The 18,613-nt window shown below is 44.5% G+C and overlaps 1 protein-coding gene across 5 annotated transcripts; it reads left to right on the top strand.

Moving 5' to 3' along the window:
- Positions 1 to 3,564: 3,564 nt before the first annotated feature.
- Positions 3,565 to 18,493, top strand: myo9b (myosin IXb). Of its 5 annotated transcripts, none has more exons than XM_061295318.1 (41): positions 3,565 to 3,682; positions 5,117 to 5,855; positions 7,559 to 7,653; positions 7,712 to 7,774; positions 7,852 to 7,960; positions 8,291 to 8,391; positions 8,895 to 9,018; positions 9,124 to 9,213; positions 9,289 to 9,405; positions 9,622 to 9,756; positions 9,855 to 9,967; positions 10,043 to 10,184; positions 10,399 to 10,588; positions 10,674 to 10,749; positions 10,908 to 11,000; positions 11,133 to 11,172; positions 11,260 to 11,364; positions 11,447 to 11,527; positions 11,626 to 11,736; positions 11,804 to 11,926; positions 12,003 to 12,152; positions 12,260 to 12,405; positions 12,489 to 12,812; positions 12,891 to 12,960; positions 13,095 to 13,292; positions 13,956 to 14,062; positions 14,140 to 14,222; positions 14,491 to 14,654; positions 14,825 to 14,932; positions 15,027 to 15,197; positions 15,271 to 15,312; positions 15,397 to 15,508; positions 15,686 to 15,759; positions 15,825 to 16,017; positions 16,146 to 16,274; positions 16,473 to 16,578; positions 16,753 to 16,884; positions 16,960 to 17,083; positions 17,386 to 17,480; positions 17,570 to 17,694; positions 17,788 to 18,493. In XM_061295318.1, the coding sequence occupies exons 2-41, from the start codon at positions 5,118 to 5,120 to the stop codon at positions 17,967 to 17,969; spliced, it is 5,481 nt and encodes a 1,826-aa protein (XP_061151302.1). In that variant the 5' UTR covers positions 3,565 to 3,682; position 5,117; the 3' UTR covers positions 17,970 to 18,493. The 5 variants fall into 5 exon arrangements, with proteins under 5 accessions (XP_061151302.1, XP_061151303.1, XP_061151305.1 ...); XM_061295319.1 differs by having other exon boundaries at positions 3,566 to 3,682; positions 7,852 to 7,951; XM_061295321.1 differs by having other exon boundaries at positions 3,566 to 3,682; positions 17,570 to 17,706; positions 17,788 to 17,928.
- Positions 18,494 to 18,613: the final 120 nt, after the last annotated feature.

Genomic DNA, 18,613 nt, shown 5'->3' with positions numbered 1-18,613 from the left:
GGTGCCAAAAAGTAAGTTTGTAAGAATGTTTGAAGTCAAAGATCTTTGCGGACGTTCTCCACAAATAAATAATAATAATACAAATAAATTAAATTAAATTAAAAAAACAAGTTCCAAGAAAAATAAAAGGATGGTCAACCTTGGACTGAGGTTTTATTTTTTTCGGGGAAATGAGGTGATACCTGGCAAGTAATCAACACTGCGACACTTTTGCTGTCATTTTTTTTTTTAGTTTAATATTGAGATGACGCACTTAAGCACAACAAGACCTGGAGGAGCTGCTGCAGCCAATTCGTCTTAATGCGCCAAGCCACGGGGACAAGAATCAGGCCACTAAAACGTCCTGAAATCCACACGACAATAACAGAACGCACTAATGGACGGGGTGATTAAAGGGGGGGGGGGGGGACTATGCCTTAAGAAGCAGCGGTCCACTTGTTGTCACGGCAAAGGGGAACAAAAGCAAGAGTGGAAATGACTTGCTGGCACAAGGTTGCACTCGCCCAGAGGACTTCAAGCCAAAGCTTTGACCTAGTTTGACTCCTGACTGGTGACAAAGACAAATACGGTCTACTCGGAGAGCACATCAATCCAAGAACACCATTGGATATATATGTGAGGAGATATATTGATGATATAGGATATAGTTTCCAATCAATACAATCGAAGCGCCATCAAAAGAACCAAAGGGCGAATCGATATGGAGGACCAAAAGTGACAAAATGAATAAATACAACAGGACATTTTTAATGAAAAATATCATTCATTAATGAAATATTTGGTCATTAAATCAATCAAACAAATGAATAAATGCATATAAATCTTATTCATTCAATGTTTCATGTATTATTTAAATACGGAATGAAATAAATCATTATGTAATGAAATGTGTCATTACTTTCCAATCATTGTAGGGAAACGAAGGCAAAATGTTTCATCTGAACTATTTCCCTAATTGACTTTTTGCTGACGGTCACATCTGGTGGTACCGCCGTGGAGCACTTTGTTTCCCGTCCGCATCTGCTCCGAAACTCCCGAGTGCATTTTCAGAGGTAATTCCAACCCCCTTCCATTTGAATGCATCTTAATGGAATTCTAATCCGTAACCACTTTCTACTTCAAACGAGGCATATTAATTTGAAATCATCAAATACCAACGATGCAGTTCCTTATTCTTCTTCCCCTCCTGAAGCCTATGAAAATGTTTGGACGTCGGGATCAAAAAGGTGACAAGAGCACTAAGTGCATCATTCAGCACTCCTCGAAATTGATCCGGCGTGAAGGCCGTCTAGACTCTGGACACTCTGGCCTAGCTTGATGCCACTCCTGAAACAGGAACGTCTTCTCACGCATGACCCAGATAAGCCACGGTTCCGCCTATCGTTAATTAGACCCTATCACGCGGAAAAAAAACATTGATGGTTGCAATGGGATGTGGCTACTGGTGACAGCATGAATGAATTCAATTCAAAACGTTGTACAAGCAACATCAGGGTTTGTTTTGCACCGCTATAAGCAACAATGGAGTTTACATTGAAGATGATGAACGACCTCATTTGGAGAAAGCTTGTTTAGTCCACCATGGACTAAAAGGGAATTGGCCAACCGCCGGGAGACCTTGGCTGAACCACTTGGGAGGAAGAAAAGTCTGTTTTTTTAAACGCAGAACTGACATGGCACCACGTCCCGTCTTGGCTCGGAGCAGGCGGGACCGCTTATTTTCCTAAGTGCCGTCTTTTTATTTAGTGTCGGCGTGTCTGCGAGTGCTGCAGCGTCTCTGAATTATTGTTGGCGCTGACTCGAAGGCAATCTGGAAGGAGCCAGTGTTGCTTTCACACATCGGTCCAATCGAGTCGGTCCTATTCGGTGCAATACAGAGACCTCAGCTCATCTTGAATGTGCGCGACCGTCACTCTGAAAAAATACAGTTGATGTCGAACTGCTTTGTCATGTTTGGTTGGCTTTTGTTCATAAATGCAACAGTGCCCTCTTGGGGCCAGCGTGCAGAATTGTAGCAGAACCAGATCTTTCATCCTGCTGCTTCCTCCGGTCTGTATTCCATTACTCCAGGCTGAGAATGTGAAGAATGTCAAGCAATTTGTTTCACTCTCCGCTTCCAAGATGCCAGGTACTTCTGCCCTCTTCATACTGCCTGTAAAAGCGCAACACAATACTGAGTTGTTGTGTGAAAGCAATGATATTGTTGGATGATGTGTAAAAAAAAAGACCTGATTTTGTTATAGTTCTGGTGCTGTGTCACCGAGTCGGAGGTACATACAGCTGCGGCACTACCGGGCTGGGTTCTGTGTGAAAAAACAAAAATGCCATCACGATTCCTCTTATGCTATTTTTTGCAGGGTCTCCGTGTGAAAGAGCCAATAATCAAGAAGAATAACGTCAAGGCTTCTAAGCAATATGTCAGTGGATGCAAGACCACATTAATGGACTGGTCAGGCCTCTGGGGGGGGGGGGGGGGTCCGCTAAACCATTAGCCCAGGAATCCACGCCATGCATGCGCTGCCCGTCACTTCAGACTGGATCTGGTTTCACTTTCAAAAGCTGCTACATAGTCAAGTGCTGCAAACTGACAAGTCAAATCCAAATCTCAGGTAAAACTATTTGTTCCTACTTTGAAATAAAATCATTTTATCAATTCTTAGGTGAATGTGACTTTGTATACTTTTCTATGCGCCCTTTGATTGGCTGGTGAGCAGTCCAGGGTCTTTCCCTTTTTGAGTCCATTCAACACCTGTCCTATCATCCTCCCATCTGCTTCCTTTTTTCTCGACCCCTTATCACTCTTCACTTTTTTTTTCTCCCACATGCTCTCCTCCAGACTCACTGTCGCACGGACCAGCACAGAAAACAACAACCAGAAATGCTTGAAGGTCTTCATCTTGGTAAGCATGCTAAATACATCATCAACAAAGTCAAATAATAGACAGACTTTGTTGGTACTTCACAAAAAAGTGGGACAGTTCGATGGCATACTTCTCTGTCTTATTTGTTATTTTGTATTTGGGGATGGAAGCAAACGTGATGTGCCTCACATTTCTGAGGTTTGGGATTCAAATCTAAACACATCCATATTTAGTATATTAGCTACTTTAAATTGGTGTGAATGATTATCATTAGAAATGTTTCCCAACCTTTTTTTAATCCAAGGCACATATTTTAATTCCGCCATCAGAAAAATCTCATAGCAAAAAAGTCACGCAAAAAAATTGCTGGCAAAGCACTACTTTTATCTAAATGGAGCTTCTCAATTATTTGACATTGTTTATGCCACAAAAGTCATTTTCTAGCAAATAATGGAGGATAGGTTCCTAATACACAAAAGGGACGGATGGAAGGAAGGAAGGATCTTGTATTGCGCTGCCTTCATCGTTAAGTTCCATTTCTTGTTCCACCTGCTTATTTGTGTTTTTTACTCTTATCTATTCTCCATGCTGAGGTTCAACCAGCCTTGCGTGAAGGCAAGCGCTTTGCAGCTATTGTAAACCGGCTTAGTGATGACACGCCGACTTCGCAACTGGGAACAACGACAAAGGTCACAGCTGCCTCTTTTTCTGCCGCGGGAAAGTCACGAGCGACAGAATGTCGGCCGGGCTCGGGTAACCTTACATGGATACCGCTCATCGTACTTTTTTTTTTTTGTGACGACGCTGAACGTAGCTCACAAGTGAGTGTATTTTTTTGGACAGACTGGCTCAGTCCAGCAGGAACAAGAGTGACAAGTCGTGTGACATTCAAAAGGTGGAGGTAGCAACAAAGTACGCTGTAAATAATAAACGACACTGAAAGTACTTAAAAGTATTTATTAGAACATACATAAAATGCAAGAACTGTTGTGCTAAATAAAGTAATAGAGATGAGGCCGTCTCTTTCATTGTGTTTGGCAAAAGCGTAGTAACGCTTACCTGCCTTTAGGGGGCGCACGAGCCCGCAAGCTCACCTGTAAAGTAAAGTTCGATTTGCGGCCACATGCTGTCTAAACTCTCGAGCTAAAACGTGCCCGAATAAATCTCTTTGCGTTATTTGATAATTTCCCTTTTCTTTTGAACAACCAAAGTGTGCATTTTTAAATCCAACTGTAGTCAAAGTGTGAAGTGTTCTCTCGTGGGTACTTGTGGGTGTGGGGTGAAAATGTAGGAAGTAACTTTTCAGCTTTCCTCTGACGACAAGCAACAGGAGAGAAGACGTCACACAAATCTTGAAAACTCCTTCTACATACTTCCCATTTCTTTTTTTAAGGAACATAATCGCCGCCAAAGTGCTCTCAAGTGGCTTGGTCGTCATTTCAAAGTGAACTCGAGTGATTTATTTGCCTACTTTCACCGGGAAAGGCAGGTGAAGAAAAGCAGGTGAAGATAGCCCCCCCCCTTACCTGGCGTCGTGTTATTAGATTCGAACAAAAAAGAAGAAGTGCTTCTTCAAGATGATATGAGTGTAAATTCCTAAAGGTAAGCTCAATTATTCACATTGGAAACTATTACCATTTGGGTGTGTTTGATGTGAAGGGAATTCTTGTTGAGATTGGAAAAGATTCATTTCCAAAGGTGGCACCAGAAAGCCATTTCGTTTTCCTTATATGAAACATTTAACAGTAATCCTGCAATTTGTGTGTCAATTAACTTTGATTCACACAATTGGAAATAATATTATCTCTCCTTTTATTTTGTATATGCTTCACTGGTTGACAACATTTAAAATGTTAATAACGATTCATGTATATTTTAATATCCATTGTCGACATTGCAATTACTGATCAAGGTCACGCAAAGAAAAAAAAGAAAATCTGTTAGTCCGGGTAAAACCTCAGTCGTATGGCTGAAATGATAAACCGTGTTTCTAAATAAATAATAAAACGTGCGTCGTTGCTGCTCTAATAAAAGTCCGGGATAGAAGTTGCTGCTTTCAATTTTTCATCTGGTACAACAGATCATATTGGAAGAAGATCAAACTTGGACAGTAAAGAAGTCCGATTTCTTACAGCTATGAAACATTTTGGAAACTGGCATATGTATTTTCTTAACGTGTTAATGTCATTTAGTAGTTTGATCATTTTTGTGTTTCTCCAAGTATTCTCATATTGCATCCCACTCTGCATTGGCAGAATGAGTACTTCGGATGGAGAGGCCCGTGTCGTGCAGATCTACCAGAGGCTGTGTCAGGATGCGGCTGCCCACTGCCCGCTGCAGGTGGCTGCGGGAGACACGGCCGCAGAGGTGATCTTCAACGCCGTGGTCTCCCTGGGTCTGGCCGCCGACCGCCGTTACAGCCTGCTGGAGGTGAGGACGAGCAAGGATGAGAAGCGGCGGCTGCGTGTCGATGACTTCCCCCTGGAGAGGGTCCTGTTGTGGCCCCCGGAGGCCCAAAAGAGGCACCCGCAGAGTCTCGGGTACTACTTCAGCCTGGAGGAGACGCCGGCCGAGAAGACGCCGGCGGAGGCGTACGACGACCTTTGCGGCCTCCCCGCCGTCACAGAGGACGCCGTCGTGGAAGCTTTACGCTCTCGTTTCCTCGAGCGCAAAATTTACACGTATGCCAGCAACATCTTGGTGGCGCTCAACCCCAATAAGTTCCTGCCGGTGTACTACAACCCAAAGTATGTCAAACTGTACGAGAACCAGCCGCTGGGCAAGCTCAGCCCCCACATCTTTGCCATGGCCAACCTGGCCTACAGGAGCATGCTGAAGTGCAAGGCCCACCAGTGCATGGTGATGTCCGGTGAGAGCGGCTCAGGAAAGACTGAGAGCAGCAGCTATCTGGTCCACTGCCTCACGGCGCTCAGCCAGCAGACCTACTGCAGCGGCATGGAGCGGGCTATCCTCGGTGCCAGCCCTGTGCTGCAGGTAGGGCATGGAACAAGACCCACTTTTTTCTTTCTTCTCCATTTTAACAGATTTGGTGAGGGTAGCAAAGGGAAACCTGCAACCTGTGTCATGGTTACTGTAAGCAAAATGATGATAGTTTATCATCGCAATGTCACTTAAAAAAAATTGTCAATGTGAGAGGGATATGATAAAATATACACAAAAGTATATTAGATGATAAACATTAGTGGGGGGGGGGGACTTTGTTATGTATCCCGGATTAATCAGCAACCGTCACGAGTGCTGATTTGTACATATTGGTTAAACCACTTTTGCTCACATCCTCTTTTTTTTGTTTCTAGGACACATTTGTCATCACTTCTGCTCTAAAACAGAAAACAAGCGGTATAGACAAAACACACAGGAAACGCTTTATGTTTGTATTTCCTCTATTATATGTCACCAAAAATGCTGAGTGATCACAAAGCTTGGAAAGCGGGATGTTTTGTCAGAAGAGAAACAACCTGCAAATTCTTGAAAGGTTTCTAGAAATTTGTAGGGGATTTATTTTTATTTATTTTTTCCTTGGGATATGAAGCAGAACTCAAAATCTATTACCGCATTTTGTTATGATTGAAATGTCCAACAAATTGTGTCAATTAGTATAATTGGTGTTGGGGCAAACATCACTGTTTTTTTTGGGCGAGTAAGATGCTGCAATTTGATGTCCCGTTATGAGGATTTTAGTTTAGCTTCTTCTTGTAATGGAAGACAAAGGTTGTGGCCTTTAGCCAAACCATTCATAATTAGATTACAATTAGGACAGAAATGCAAGCGGGGCTGAAATCCAATCTACATTTATGTGTGTGTGGGCATGCTGTTTACCATTTAATGGAATTGTTTTGGTGCATTTTTTTCATTCCCACCACTGTGAGGATTCCCCTTGTGCACTTTATTGTGTCGGGAGTGCGGAGCTCCACAATGGGAATGTGCAGGGCGTTGTCTTGGAGAGGTAACACCGGCGAGGGAAGGTGTAACGTGTCAGAACAGGCTCGGCCAGGTTTGCGGCACCATACGCATGCGCACACATTGGCATCCTTTTCGAATAATGACGATCATGTATTTTTTTGTGCCTCAAGATGCCGGTCACATGTGCTAAAATTGGCGATATTAATTGGAAGAGGGCCTTGCCGGAGGTCTGTACATTAATATGTAAACTAGATTAGCCTTTGTATTAAAAGGCATTGGATTCATTACCATTTTATTTATGAGATGAGTAGCGTCTCTTGACGTAAACAAAGCTGTTACCACGGTGACAGCCCCCACCACCCACAACTTCATCTATCTTTATTCCCGCATATCGTCAAAAAGATGAAGTTGTCCAAGCGGAACATTCCAAAGATTCCGTGTACACTAACCAACCGCCAGTATGTATCGCGAGTGCTCTGTTGAGGTGTAGCGAAGCGTCGGCCTGTTAAGACACGACCCTCAGCGATGCAGCCGCTGGAATGAGGCCGTACTTTCCGTTGCCAACACATTCAGTTTGACTTCCTAGTGGTGGGGGGGGGGGGGGGGGATTGACGTGTGTGCCTTCTTCCTTGGTGGGGTGAGAAGGAAACTCATACCCATCCCTTCCATGACGCTGGTTGACTCCCAAGTTGTTCCATCGAATTGAATTGATGGACAAAAATTCCAAAATGTCTGCTTCATAAGTTGACACCATCTCCCTGTGTCTCCAACAGGCTTTTGGCAACGCAAAAACTGCAGCAAACAACAACTCCAGTCGCTTCGGGAAGTTCATCCAGCTCAACTACCTGGAGAGCGGCGTCATCCGAGGGTACAAAGTTCCTACGAGGTGCTCATCAACCGATCCGTTAATGCTCTTGTCTCTTTAGGGCGGTGATCAAGAAGTACCTACTTGAAAAGTGCCGGCTGATTGACAGAGATAAAAGGGAGAGGTAAACATGGAATAAATAAAGCGTTTTGAATGCCACTGCCATAAAGTCTTTTCACCAACCCCATTTTATGACTGCAGGAACTACCATGTCTTCTATTACCTGCTGGCGGGAGCATCCAAAGATGAGCGGGAGGAGTTTTGTCTGCTGGCGCCTCAGGATTATCTCTACCTCAAGCAGGTAGGCAAGGTCTGAGCTTTGGAGAGCAGAACATTTCCCATCACAGGTCATTATTAATAACTTGTATGGCCACAATGACCTCACTTTTTTTTTTTTTATCTTTCTTTTGAGATGCCTTCCAATAGCTTTCTTATCAAAAAGCATGAGAGAACCTTGAATAGGGAACAAAATGTCAGAGAGGACTGAAATCCAAATGGAGTGATTAAAAACCCTCCTGTTATATAGTCGGTCATGATGACCACCTTCAAGTTTAACACTGTCAAAAAGATATTTAAGGTTTGTAACAATGAATTATGGATGGCCTGGATTCAAGTACTCCATTTTATCTTTGTTCCTCAGGAAGACCTCCACTTGGGCGATGACGAGAAGCTCGTGCAGGAGTACAAGAGGCTCCATCAAGCTATGGAGATGGTCGGCTTCTTGCCCTCTACTAAGAAACAGTATGTAGTGTGCGCTCTTAAAGGTTACCATCTTCCGTTCCCGCTTACCGTACTATATTTTCTTTGGGAGTTGCTGCTGTTTTGGTTAGCAATCGAGTTGATATGGCCTCACTGGGGAACCTGTTCATGTGTTTGGAAAAAAAAAGCTTCTTAACACAACAACAGTAAATGGCAATCAGTGTCTCAAGCAAGTTCTATGGCCTACAAAACCCAACATTCCACATGAAGACTCCTCCTTAGATTAGACAGTTAAAGGGTCTAAGCGTTGGAACAATTTTGTGAGGCAAGGTAGTGACTAATTTCACCCCACTCAGTTTCTGACATATATATAATGGTTTCGGCGACAAGTCCGAGCTTGCCGAGCCGGAGGAAAACGCAAGCACCCAACGGCCCTGGTATCGAAGCTGAGTCATGACGCAAATCGACTGGCCTCAAAACAATACAATGTCAGCAATGACCCAAGTTTTCATTCATTCAAACACTGTGTGTGCGTTTGTGTGCAGCATATTTTCCACACTCTCCGCCATCTTGCTTTTGGGCAACGCGAGCTTCACTCTGCCGGCGAACAATGAAGCTTTGGAGGTGGGGCCGGCTGACGTCTTGGCCACCTTGTCAGACCTCCTCAAGGTACGTTGAACAACGGAACATTTATAGGAATGATGTTTTCCAACAATGTTGGAATTAATCGGAACCCGAAGGTTCTGTCAATCAAAGCTGATTCTGCCTTTTCAGGTTAAAAAGGAGCTGCTGGTGAAGACTTTAACCGAGAGAAGAGTCTTAAATGGCAGTGACATGGTGTTTTCACCCTACACGCTACAGGAAGTATGCATTGACTCGTGGGTCCTCTATCTACGTGGTGTGTTACTGGAATTTGATTATTATTTTTTTCCTCCCAAGGCCCTGGCAGCACGGGACTCCATGGCTAAGTCTTTGTATGCTGCTCTTTTTGATTGGATCGTCCTTCACATCAACCATGCTATGTTCAACAAGCGGGATGTGGAGGAATCCATTTCTGTACGTTAACCTTTTTTTTGGTATCTCATTTTTTTAATAATTGTGTTACAATATAGTATGTCCATTCATTTGATAATCGATTCATCAACGATTATCGAGTAATTTTACAACATGCTACTTCATTTTGTTACTGTATAATGAGTTGCAGGATGTGATGCTTAAATTGTTTTAAGATATTCAGCGGCATCTGATGTTATGTGCTCTTCTTTTTTTCAGTGTTTGTCCATTGGAGTCCTGGATCTGTTTGGCCTGGAAAACCTGCACACCAACAGTTTTGAGCAGCTGTGCATCAACTACAGCAACGAGAAGCTTCAATGTTACATTAACCGACAAATCTTCACTCGTCAACAAGTGAGGAAAAAAAAAAGAACTTGTTTCCTTTGTATCAACCTTGGTGCCGCTCGGGTGTTTTGCTACTATAGTATGTGATTATAACAACATTTTTCCAGGAAGATTATGAGGCCGAGGGCCTCAGTTGGCAAAGTTTTGAGTACAGTGACAACAGCGAGTGTATTCATCTGATCAGTCAAGGCCTCTTCAGCATGTTGGACGAGGAGAGCAAGTGAGACCATCCTCAAGCAGATTTCATTTGTCTTGGGCGATGTTACGATCAGATTTGTTGATGTGTTTTCGTTAGCCTCCCGCAAGCGACAGACAAAGCGCTGTTGGACAAGTTAGCGCTGCAGCTCAAAGACGACGCGCTCTTTGCAACCTCCGTGGATTGCGAGTCGTCCTTTGTTATTCACCACTTTGCCGCCAGTGTTACATATTGCATCAAGGTGAGCTAATTTTCCTTTTTTTTTTTTTTAACCGCTTCACTTTCTTTTAGAGAAGGCAGCTCGGAATAACTGGATAATCTGCGGTGGCCAAGTAAATGATTCACGTTGTTGACTGGTAGCTCAACTGGACTATTCCGATGTCAGGGATTTGCATTTGAATTTCAACACACGCTCCAAAACGATTGATTAATGATCATTTGTTGCGTTCTTGCAGGGCTTCTTGGAGAAAAACACGGAGCATGTGAAGCCGGAAGTCGTATCTCTTCTCCGCGGCAGCGAGCGGGCGTTCCTGCATAACCTGGTGGCGTCCAGTCCTGAGGCGGCATTCCGTTGGGGCGTCCTCCGAGCCGTCTTCCGCATCCTGGCAGTGTTTAGGGGCTTAGGACACAAGCGCGTGGAGAAGAGTGGGTAGCTTTCGCGGATAATTGTTTGCAAGTGCGGCCGCCTTGTGTCTGTCATACGTTTTTTTTTTTATGTTTGGCACCACAGTGGTCGCTCGACAGGGTTCCCGTATATCGCTCAAAGACGTGAAACAAAGGACCAGCCACGTTGACAGAAATTCCAGGTACAAGTATTCCATTTTGTTCACACTTTTTGTGGTTTAGAACTGTATGATTCATTTTGTGGTCCCTTGTGCAGAAGGGATGTAGCTTTTCCCCTAAAAGTATGTCTGCACCTCACCTGAAGTCAGTACATATTAGCATCGTTTGTTGGTATCCGTAGCAACTCCTACACGCTGGACTTCTCCTTCGATCGCTCTGACGAACACCCCCTTGACGTCTTTGAGGACATCTTTACCAATTTTGAAAAGAGGAAGTGAGTGAAAAAAACACGTATAACTGCGAGTCCGTGGGGCTGCTAAGCCCCTTTGGAGTCTGTTGCTAACCTAAACAGCAGCGCTTACGTTGAGTAAATCGAAACGCGCTATCCGCAATATATTTTCTGCAGGAAATGTAGAGCCGGTCGACGGAAGCAGCTTATTCCAAAGGTAAAGCGATAATCTGGTTGTCGCGATTGCTTCAGTGCGGGCTTGAATGTTCTTGAATGTTTTTTGTTTTTTTTCCTCTCCCATCAGAATCTCATGAATTTGCGCTCACTCCAGCACGTCGTGGGTCTTGCCGAGCACAATCTCACCCGTGCAGCCACCTGTCGACCTGCGACCGTTTGCGCTCAGTTTCAGGTACGTCTGCTCACTTTTTAGCGACAACGTATGAATGAACTCAAGCGCATGTATTCATTGACACTCCATGCTCTACTCACAGGCGTCACTCACAAAGCTGATGGACACTGTTAAAAAAGCTGAGCCTTTCTTTATTTTCTGCTTGCGCTCCAATGCAGAAAAGGTACACCTTGCTATTTTTTGCTACGTTGCCCTCATCAAGAAAGTGCTCCCGTTCCGAGCCGCTTGGCTCTTTAATGAAATGTTTGTGTGTTTTTGCAGAAAGAATTTCACTTTGACGATGAGCTCGTGCGACAGCAAATCCGCTACAGAGGCCTCCTGAACATGATTCAAGTGCAGAAGTCGGACTACAATGCCAAATTTTCTTTTAAGGTTCATTAGTATTATTATATTCGCTTTGCGGTACGTAAGAGCGCTAACGTCTCCGTTTCAATGACAGGAATTTGTTGAAAAATTCCGAATGTTGCTTCCGAAAGGGGCCACCGAGTCCCCTGAACACATCACTGAGCTGCTGACCCGAATGGGCTTGGATCGAACCACTTACCGAATCGGAAAAACAAAGGTAAGTTAAGGTACCGTCTAATTAAGAAGGGAAACATCATTCGCACTCACTATCTGGTACTGTTATCGTACTGCAGGTGTTCCTTAAAGAAAAGGAGAGGCGGCTGCTGCAAGACACCCTGAACAAGGAAGTGATGCGTCGCATCGTAGTCCTGCAACGCTGGTTCCGTGCATGTCTGATCAGGATGCACTTCCAGCAGAAGAGAGATGCTTCGGTTATTATACAGGTAGGTTGCAGGATAGCTCTTCACCTCATCTGAAGTTGATCAGTGATTGTACCTTCTAATGACACGAGAGAAGCACAAAGGTGATGGAGTGTATCGTATCATTGCAGAGGAATTGGCGCGAGTTCCACGAGAACCGAAGTAAAGCCGCCTCGGTCATCCAGACGGCGTGGCGGGCTTCGCTCAAAAGGTCTGAGAAAGAGCACAAAACAAGCAGTGAAGATATTTCAAAAGAAGTTCGACCCGCCCGAGCCAGGTAGGCGCTTTTGTTTCTGTATTATCCAAACATGAAGAGGGATGAGTAGGAATAGGATCACCAGAAGTTTTCCCGCCGCGCAGCTCATCGAGAAAAGGATTACGTCGGCAGCACAAAGTGGAGGTGAGCCCAAATAGAAGCGGGCAAGCCGACACAGTCAACGGTCAAGATAGGCGAGAGGGTCGCGGTTCCCCGCCACCCCTCAACCGCCCGCTGTCCCTGCCTTTGGAACCCAGAGTGGGTAGCGACACGACTGGCACCACTGACTCCCCTAAGAGCAGCTCCCTCCAGCGCTACAAAGACACAGGCGACTTTAAGGAGAAAGCCGAAAGGTGGCGGGACAAAATAAGCGACGAGTCCAGTCCAGAAGTGAGCAGGCGGCAAGACAAATGCAAAGATGACTTTCGGTAAGTCACCCTGTACTCACACTAGACCGGTCTAGATGCACTTTGTTTTTATTCCAATCGTGTCACCGTCCGCCACAGGTCCATGTCCGTTGATGAACTTTCCAAAATGAGCTCATCCGGCTCCGATAGCTCACCGTCTGCAAGAGAGGTAATATGACATACTACATTTTCCAGACACTGTTTTGCACCTTTTATTTGTCCTTGACGCACAAACGGAGGCTCTTATACCTCACACGCTCTTGAGGACACGCCCTTCATCAATCTCCCTCGGCCCTCTGTCAGGTCAGGGTGCGTTTGCGCAAAAATCCAAAGCGCAAACGGCGCTTAGCCTACGCCCGCAGTGGCTTGATGATTAACTTTGCTGGCTCCAAGGAGAGCGAATACTGGAGTTTTCCACTCCCCCCCTTCAGCCCCCGCAAGTCCACCTTGAAGACTTCGGCCAGTAGCGCGGACGTCCGTGCCCTCAAATCTGGGGTCAAGGTACAACGCAGAGGAGGCTGCTGCTGCTGCTGCTGCTGCATTGCACGTCTTGCATGTTCGCCAGAAAGAGATGGATGGCTTCAATGTTGTGCAGCTTGTCATTGGGGATAAGAAGGCGCTGTTGCTTTCACAAAGAAAAGGAAATACTTTTTCACGTACCTGCAGCTTCTTTCCGATGCATTCAGACAGGCCTCGCCATTTGTGTTTGTTTTTAAGTCAAATAGCAATAGGAAAAAAAAAAGATCACGGCAGCCTTTCAATTTATTTGATCGGGTACAAAACGTGGTCGAGCAGGTTGATTAAAAAAATAAAAACTCAACCTTGGCCAGGTTGTTGTTTACCATAAAAAAAACAACATTAAAAACTGCATAGAATGTACTGTATTTAAATTATTTGTATCTTTTATTGCATTTACTACATGTGCAAGATGATTTTTGTGTTTTTTTTCTTTATTTAATTTCACTTATGTTGAGAAAAAAAAAGAAGACATTTGTTACGTATGTCCATGCATGAGGAAGGGTCTGGTGGCCATAACACTAGTTTTGCATGACAATGCATTTAATGGTGAAGGTCTTTACATGCCATGCAGATGGTGGGGTGGTGGGAGAGCGACAGATGTTTTTCAAATATCCATCATCATTTTCACACTTTCCTATATCACAGTTCTCTGAAGAGCCGGACGGGTCCAGGTACAGCCTTCCCGCCAGGAGCCCCAACGAAGATTCAGGACGACCACAATCCAACCAATCGCAACTCACCACCCCTGAAAAGTACAACTCTGCACGATGCACCAAGTTGTTTATATCATTTTAAACATGTTGCTGAATGAAGATGTTTTTTGCCGCAGGATTTGGTTTCTTAGTAGATTCTTGCGAAAGCGGGCACCCAAGTCACCCGCCAGCAATGACACTCCCCTGCAAGATAAAGTTGGTAAGTGTTTATATGTATATAGTATACTCTAAAATTCAAAGATAAGGTTCCTGAAGGCTTGTCAAAATCACGAGTGTGCTTTTACGATGCTGCCATCTAGTGGTCAGTCACTTGCTACAGTCTTGTCGGGGTGGGGTGGAATATTGATTGTGATTGATCAGATATTCATCCATTGTTGTATGCTAGCTAGCATTCTGTTATATTGTGAATATATGTTGTAACTGTATCAGCAGACCTGCATTCAATCTTCCATCTTGTTTCCTTTCAGCGACCTTGCCCAGCCACCCCAAGCATAACTCGGGTCGGGTGGCTGGCAACCCAAATATCAAAATCAGTCGGACTACGCGGGCCCTGCGCTGGAATGTCTCACTGGAACGTGAGATCCAAGACCCCAAAGAGCTGCGCAACCTGGATGAGTTTCTCGGCAACCAAGTGAGATGAGGGACAAATCACATTTAGGGCTTTTAAATACAGTAGCTACAGGCCATTTATTTATTTGACTGCAAACAGTATCAAGCACGTGTTAGGGGAGGCTCTTATCTGCACAAATGTATTTTTACAAACTGAATTCATTTTACCTTTTTTTTTTTTCTCCCCCTCAGATGAATGACTTGCGAATGCGAATCAAAGACCTGTCACAGACAGAGAGCGTCTTCCTCTCGGCCACCATGCAGTTCAGAGATACCATTAAAAGCATGTTCTCTTTGCAGGTCAGTGTATTACATGTCCCCACACTACCTGAAGTGTGTCAACGGAGACTCTGGCCTTTTTCCCTTCACATCATGCTCCGTTTGAGCTCCACAGAAACCTCAGATCGGCTACATAGATCTCATGAAAGGCTACCATAACAAAGTCAGCTCTCTGGCCGGCTCCCAGAATAAGAACGAAGTGTCGCTTGTGGTCAACTTGTTCCAGTCGATGCTGGATGGTTTCATCAGGGGCGAGATCAAGAGGATGGACTCGGATCCAGTCAAGGTCTCCTTTACTGTCACATTATGAATTTAACTGGGTCGTGGATATGATAAGAAAACACTCTGGCTTCCTTCAGGCTACCAAGACGACAAAGAAGAGAAGGAAAAAGGACAAATGTGTAAGTCGATTATAAATTCTTATTGACTTAACCACAGTAATGTGCATTTATAATTCCATTTTTTTTTATTTTTTCTTATGACAGCCTGATGGTCCTCTCGATCACCGCTTCAGCACCTACCAAGTGAACATCATGCAGTCATGTGACCTGTGCGGCTCCTACATCTGGGGGATGGAGAAAGCCTACATGTGCAGCTGTAGGTTTACACGGCACGGAAAATACATCTTATAGTTTGATGTCATTTTAGTAAACAGTCAGTGATGACAGTTAAGAATTTCCAGTGTTACAGCAAATAACTTTTTATCCGGTTTATACATTTGGTCAGTGTGTTTTTAAGTCATGCGGTCGACTGACTCTTGCGTTTGCCTTTTAGCGTGCAAGTTAATATGTCACAAGAAATGCCTGAAAAAAATCATCACCGACTGCTCCACACGCTGCGCCCGGCAGGTAAGAAAGAAAGACTTTCTGAAAATGCCCGACACACACAACAGAGGTCATGATTTTTGTGGCAGGATGACAGCGTACCCGGCGGCCTTCACTTCGGGGTGCACGTTTGCGTCCTGACCAACAAGGCCAACCCCATCCCCAAGGTAGTGGAGCTGCTGCTGATGCACGTGGAGATGAACGGCCTCTACACCGAGGGCATCTATCGCAAGTCGGGCTCCACGTGCCGTGCTCGGGAACTCCACCAAATCATGGAGATCGGTAAGATGCGGTGGATCGACTGCACGCTCGCACACTGTTATCCCTCTTTGGTGCCATCATAAAGTAAATCAATATTTTGAAGTCTCAAAATTTTCAGAAGTAGACTGTTGTTGTTTTTTTGGCGTTAGACCCTGAGGCGGCCAATCTGGACAACTACCCCATCCACACCATCACAGGCCTGGTGAAACGTTGGCTCCGAGAGCTGCCGGACCCGCTCATGACTTTTGCTCTCTACAGCGACTTCCTGCATGCTGTGGGTGAGTCCGGATGAACGTTCGAGTGCCTTGAGATAAGCGTCGAATTCATTCCATGACCACGCTTGAGATAAAACAGCACTCCACAATATAAGAACATACCATTTTTGTCAGGCTGAAAAAATGATAAAGCATGGAAATGCACAATTCAATCATCTAAAAGCAAATACAACATTTTCCTTCTCCTCTCTTTGTTTGCAGAGTTTCCAGACAGGGCTGAGAGAATACGGGCCGTGTACCAAAAGATCGATGAACTTCCCCTGGCCAATTACAACACACTGGAGCGGCTCATCTTCCACCTCGTCCGGTAAAAAGACATTTTGTACAGCTGTCTTCAGATCCTTGGGCCTAAATTACTAATGTCATTAAGGACATGAGTCAACTTATTTGCAAATTCTTGATTGTCACTAGTAAAATGATATCATATCAATTGCTCCATTGGTGAATGATGCCCATCGTGAGCGTGTGCGTTTGGTTCCAGTGTGGCCAACGAGGTGGATTACAACAAGATGACGTCAAGTTCCCTCGCTATCGTCTTCGCCCCGTGCGTCCTGCGCTCCCCCAACTCAGACGACCCCTTCCTCGGCATGAAGGACGTGGCCAAGACAACCACGTGAGTGTCGCTCCGCACTCGATCTACGCTCTACATGGGATTGGCCTGTACATTGATTTGCGTGTGTGTGGTCAGGTGCGTGGAGATCCTCATCTCTGAGCAGTTCAGGCGCTACAAGGAGAAGCTGCAGAATATCCAGGAGCTGGAGTACGCTGAAGCCTTGGCTGTCAATCAACTCAAGCTGAAGAGACAAAACACAGTGAGAAGTCGGGGGGGGACGGGGACGGGCTATCATTTTATTATGTATTAATGCAATTTGATTCATCAAATCAAAAATGATTTTCCGCCAAAATAAGAACTAGTACAACAAATAGTGGTTCAAAATACACAGTTGGATGCTGTCATACACAGACATTAAGCTATTTTGCTAACAAAAAAAGCAGCACAATGCTATCTTCCAGTTTAAGACAACTAAATGGCTTCTTGTGAAAACAAGGGAACGAAAGGGTAAACCTCGTTAGGCTCGTAACATAACGTTTGTCTTTGCTCTTCTCTTTGCAGATTGTGGAAGAACCATGTAAAATGGAAATTCCCGACGAGACCGATTCGGAAGAAAGGACTCTCATTGAAAGAATCAAGTCCATCAAGCAGGAAAAGTACGAGTCGATGGCTTCATGGGGATTTTTAATTTGTTTCTAGGTTGTTGTTTTTTTTACAATAAAACCTCTGTGGCACACCTTGCTAGATTGGACCTGGCCTGCAGATTACCCGATCTGGAGCAGGAGAACTCTGACAATGACATCCTGGACTCGTCGTCGTCCATGAGCACGGAGAGTCTGGAAGATCGCCTCGGCAGTCTGGACTCGGAAGGTCAGTAAGGAGGTAAGGTAGTCTAACCTTCCTCTCGGCACTAAATGACATGAACTGAAGGTTTTATGACATTTTGACGTTCCGTCATTGCAGCAAAGACAAGCAAAGTCAGACACGTGCCGGAGGACATCATCAAGCCCGAGTGCTTCGCTGCTTCCAACTCTCCTCCCACCATAGTCGGCAAACAAGCGTTCAGTGGTTGCTTTGACCATTTGGAAATTCCTTACATTGATGAAGAGGAGAAAGAAAAGGAGGAAGACGCGACAAACAGTTAACATGTGCACTTTAGTCTTGCCAGCGCTGCTATAGAAACGCTGATCAACGTACAGCACGTGTCACCACAACCATTTTTTCACTTTGAGTGACACACCTAAAAGCATATGCAGCACCGCCAGAGCATTTGATGCAATCTGCAGTGCCATTCTGAAGAGAAATAAAACATCACAGAAATATTTGACCCATAAAATAATGATAAATGTATTTTTTCCATCAAATTTACTATGCCCCTTGGAGGACATCCCTACCTCTTTGAGAGAAACCCATTGTATTGTATCTAACTCAAGGTCTGTCAAGGTACTAAATATGGACAATTTCTACAAGGATGAGATATGGGCTACATGATCCCAAAAAAATTCTGTACAAAAATAACAAAGTATTGTACATAGTATTTCCAGCTGCTGTTTTGTTGTTTATTGTTTATTGTTGCCTTTTAGACTGACATATTTCCTGATAGAAGATGTACATGAATATATCTGAGGCAAGTTAACTCATTTTGAAATAAACTGTTATTTTTTTCTCATTTGCCTGCTCTTGTAAAAATGTACCACGGCCGTTGCCGTGACGTCACTGGCCCAAAAGAACCCGCCATGAACTGTAATGTACGTTGAACCGACTGATTCTGACAAGGCCAATCAGAAGC

Source organism: Syngnathus typhle, linkage group LG13 (genome assembly GCF_033458585.1).
Source record: "Syngnathus typhle isolate RoL2023-S1 ecotype Sweden linkage group LG13, RoL_Styp_1.0, whole genome shotgun sequence".
NCBI lineage: Eukaryota > Metazoa > Chordata > Actinopteri > Syngnathiformes > Syngnathidae > Syngnathus > Syngnathus typhle.
The sequence above is the reverse complement of the archived record's forward strand: the minus strand, read 5'-3'. Positions and strand labels throughout refer to the sequence as shown.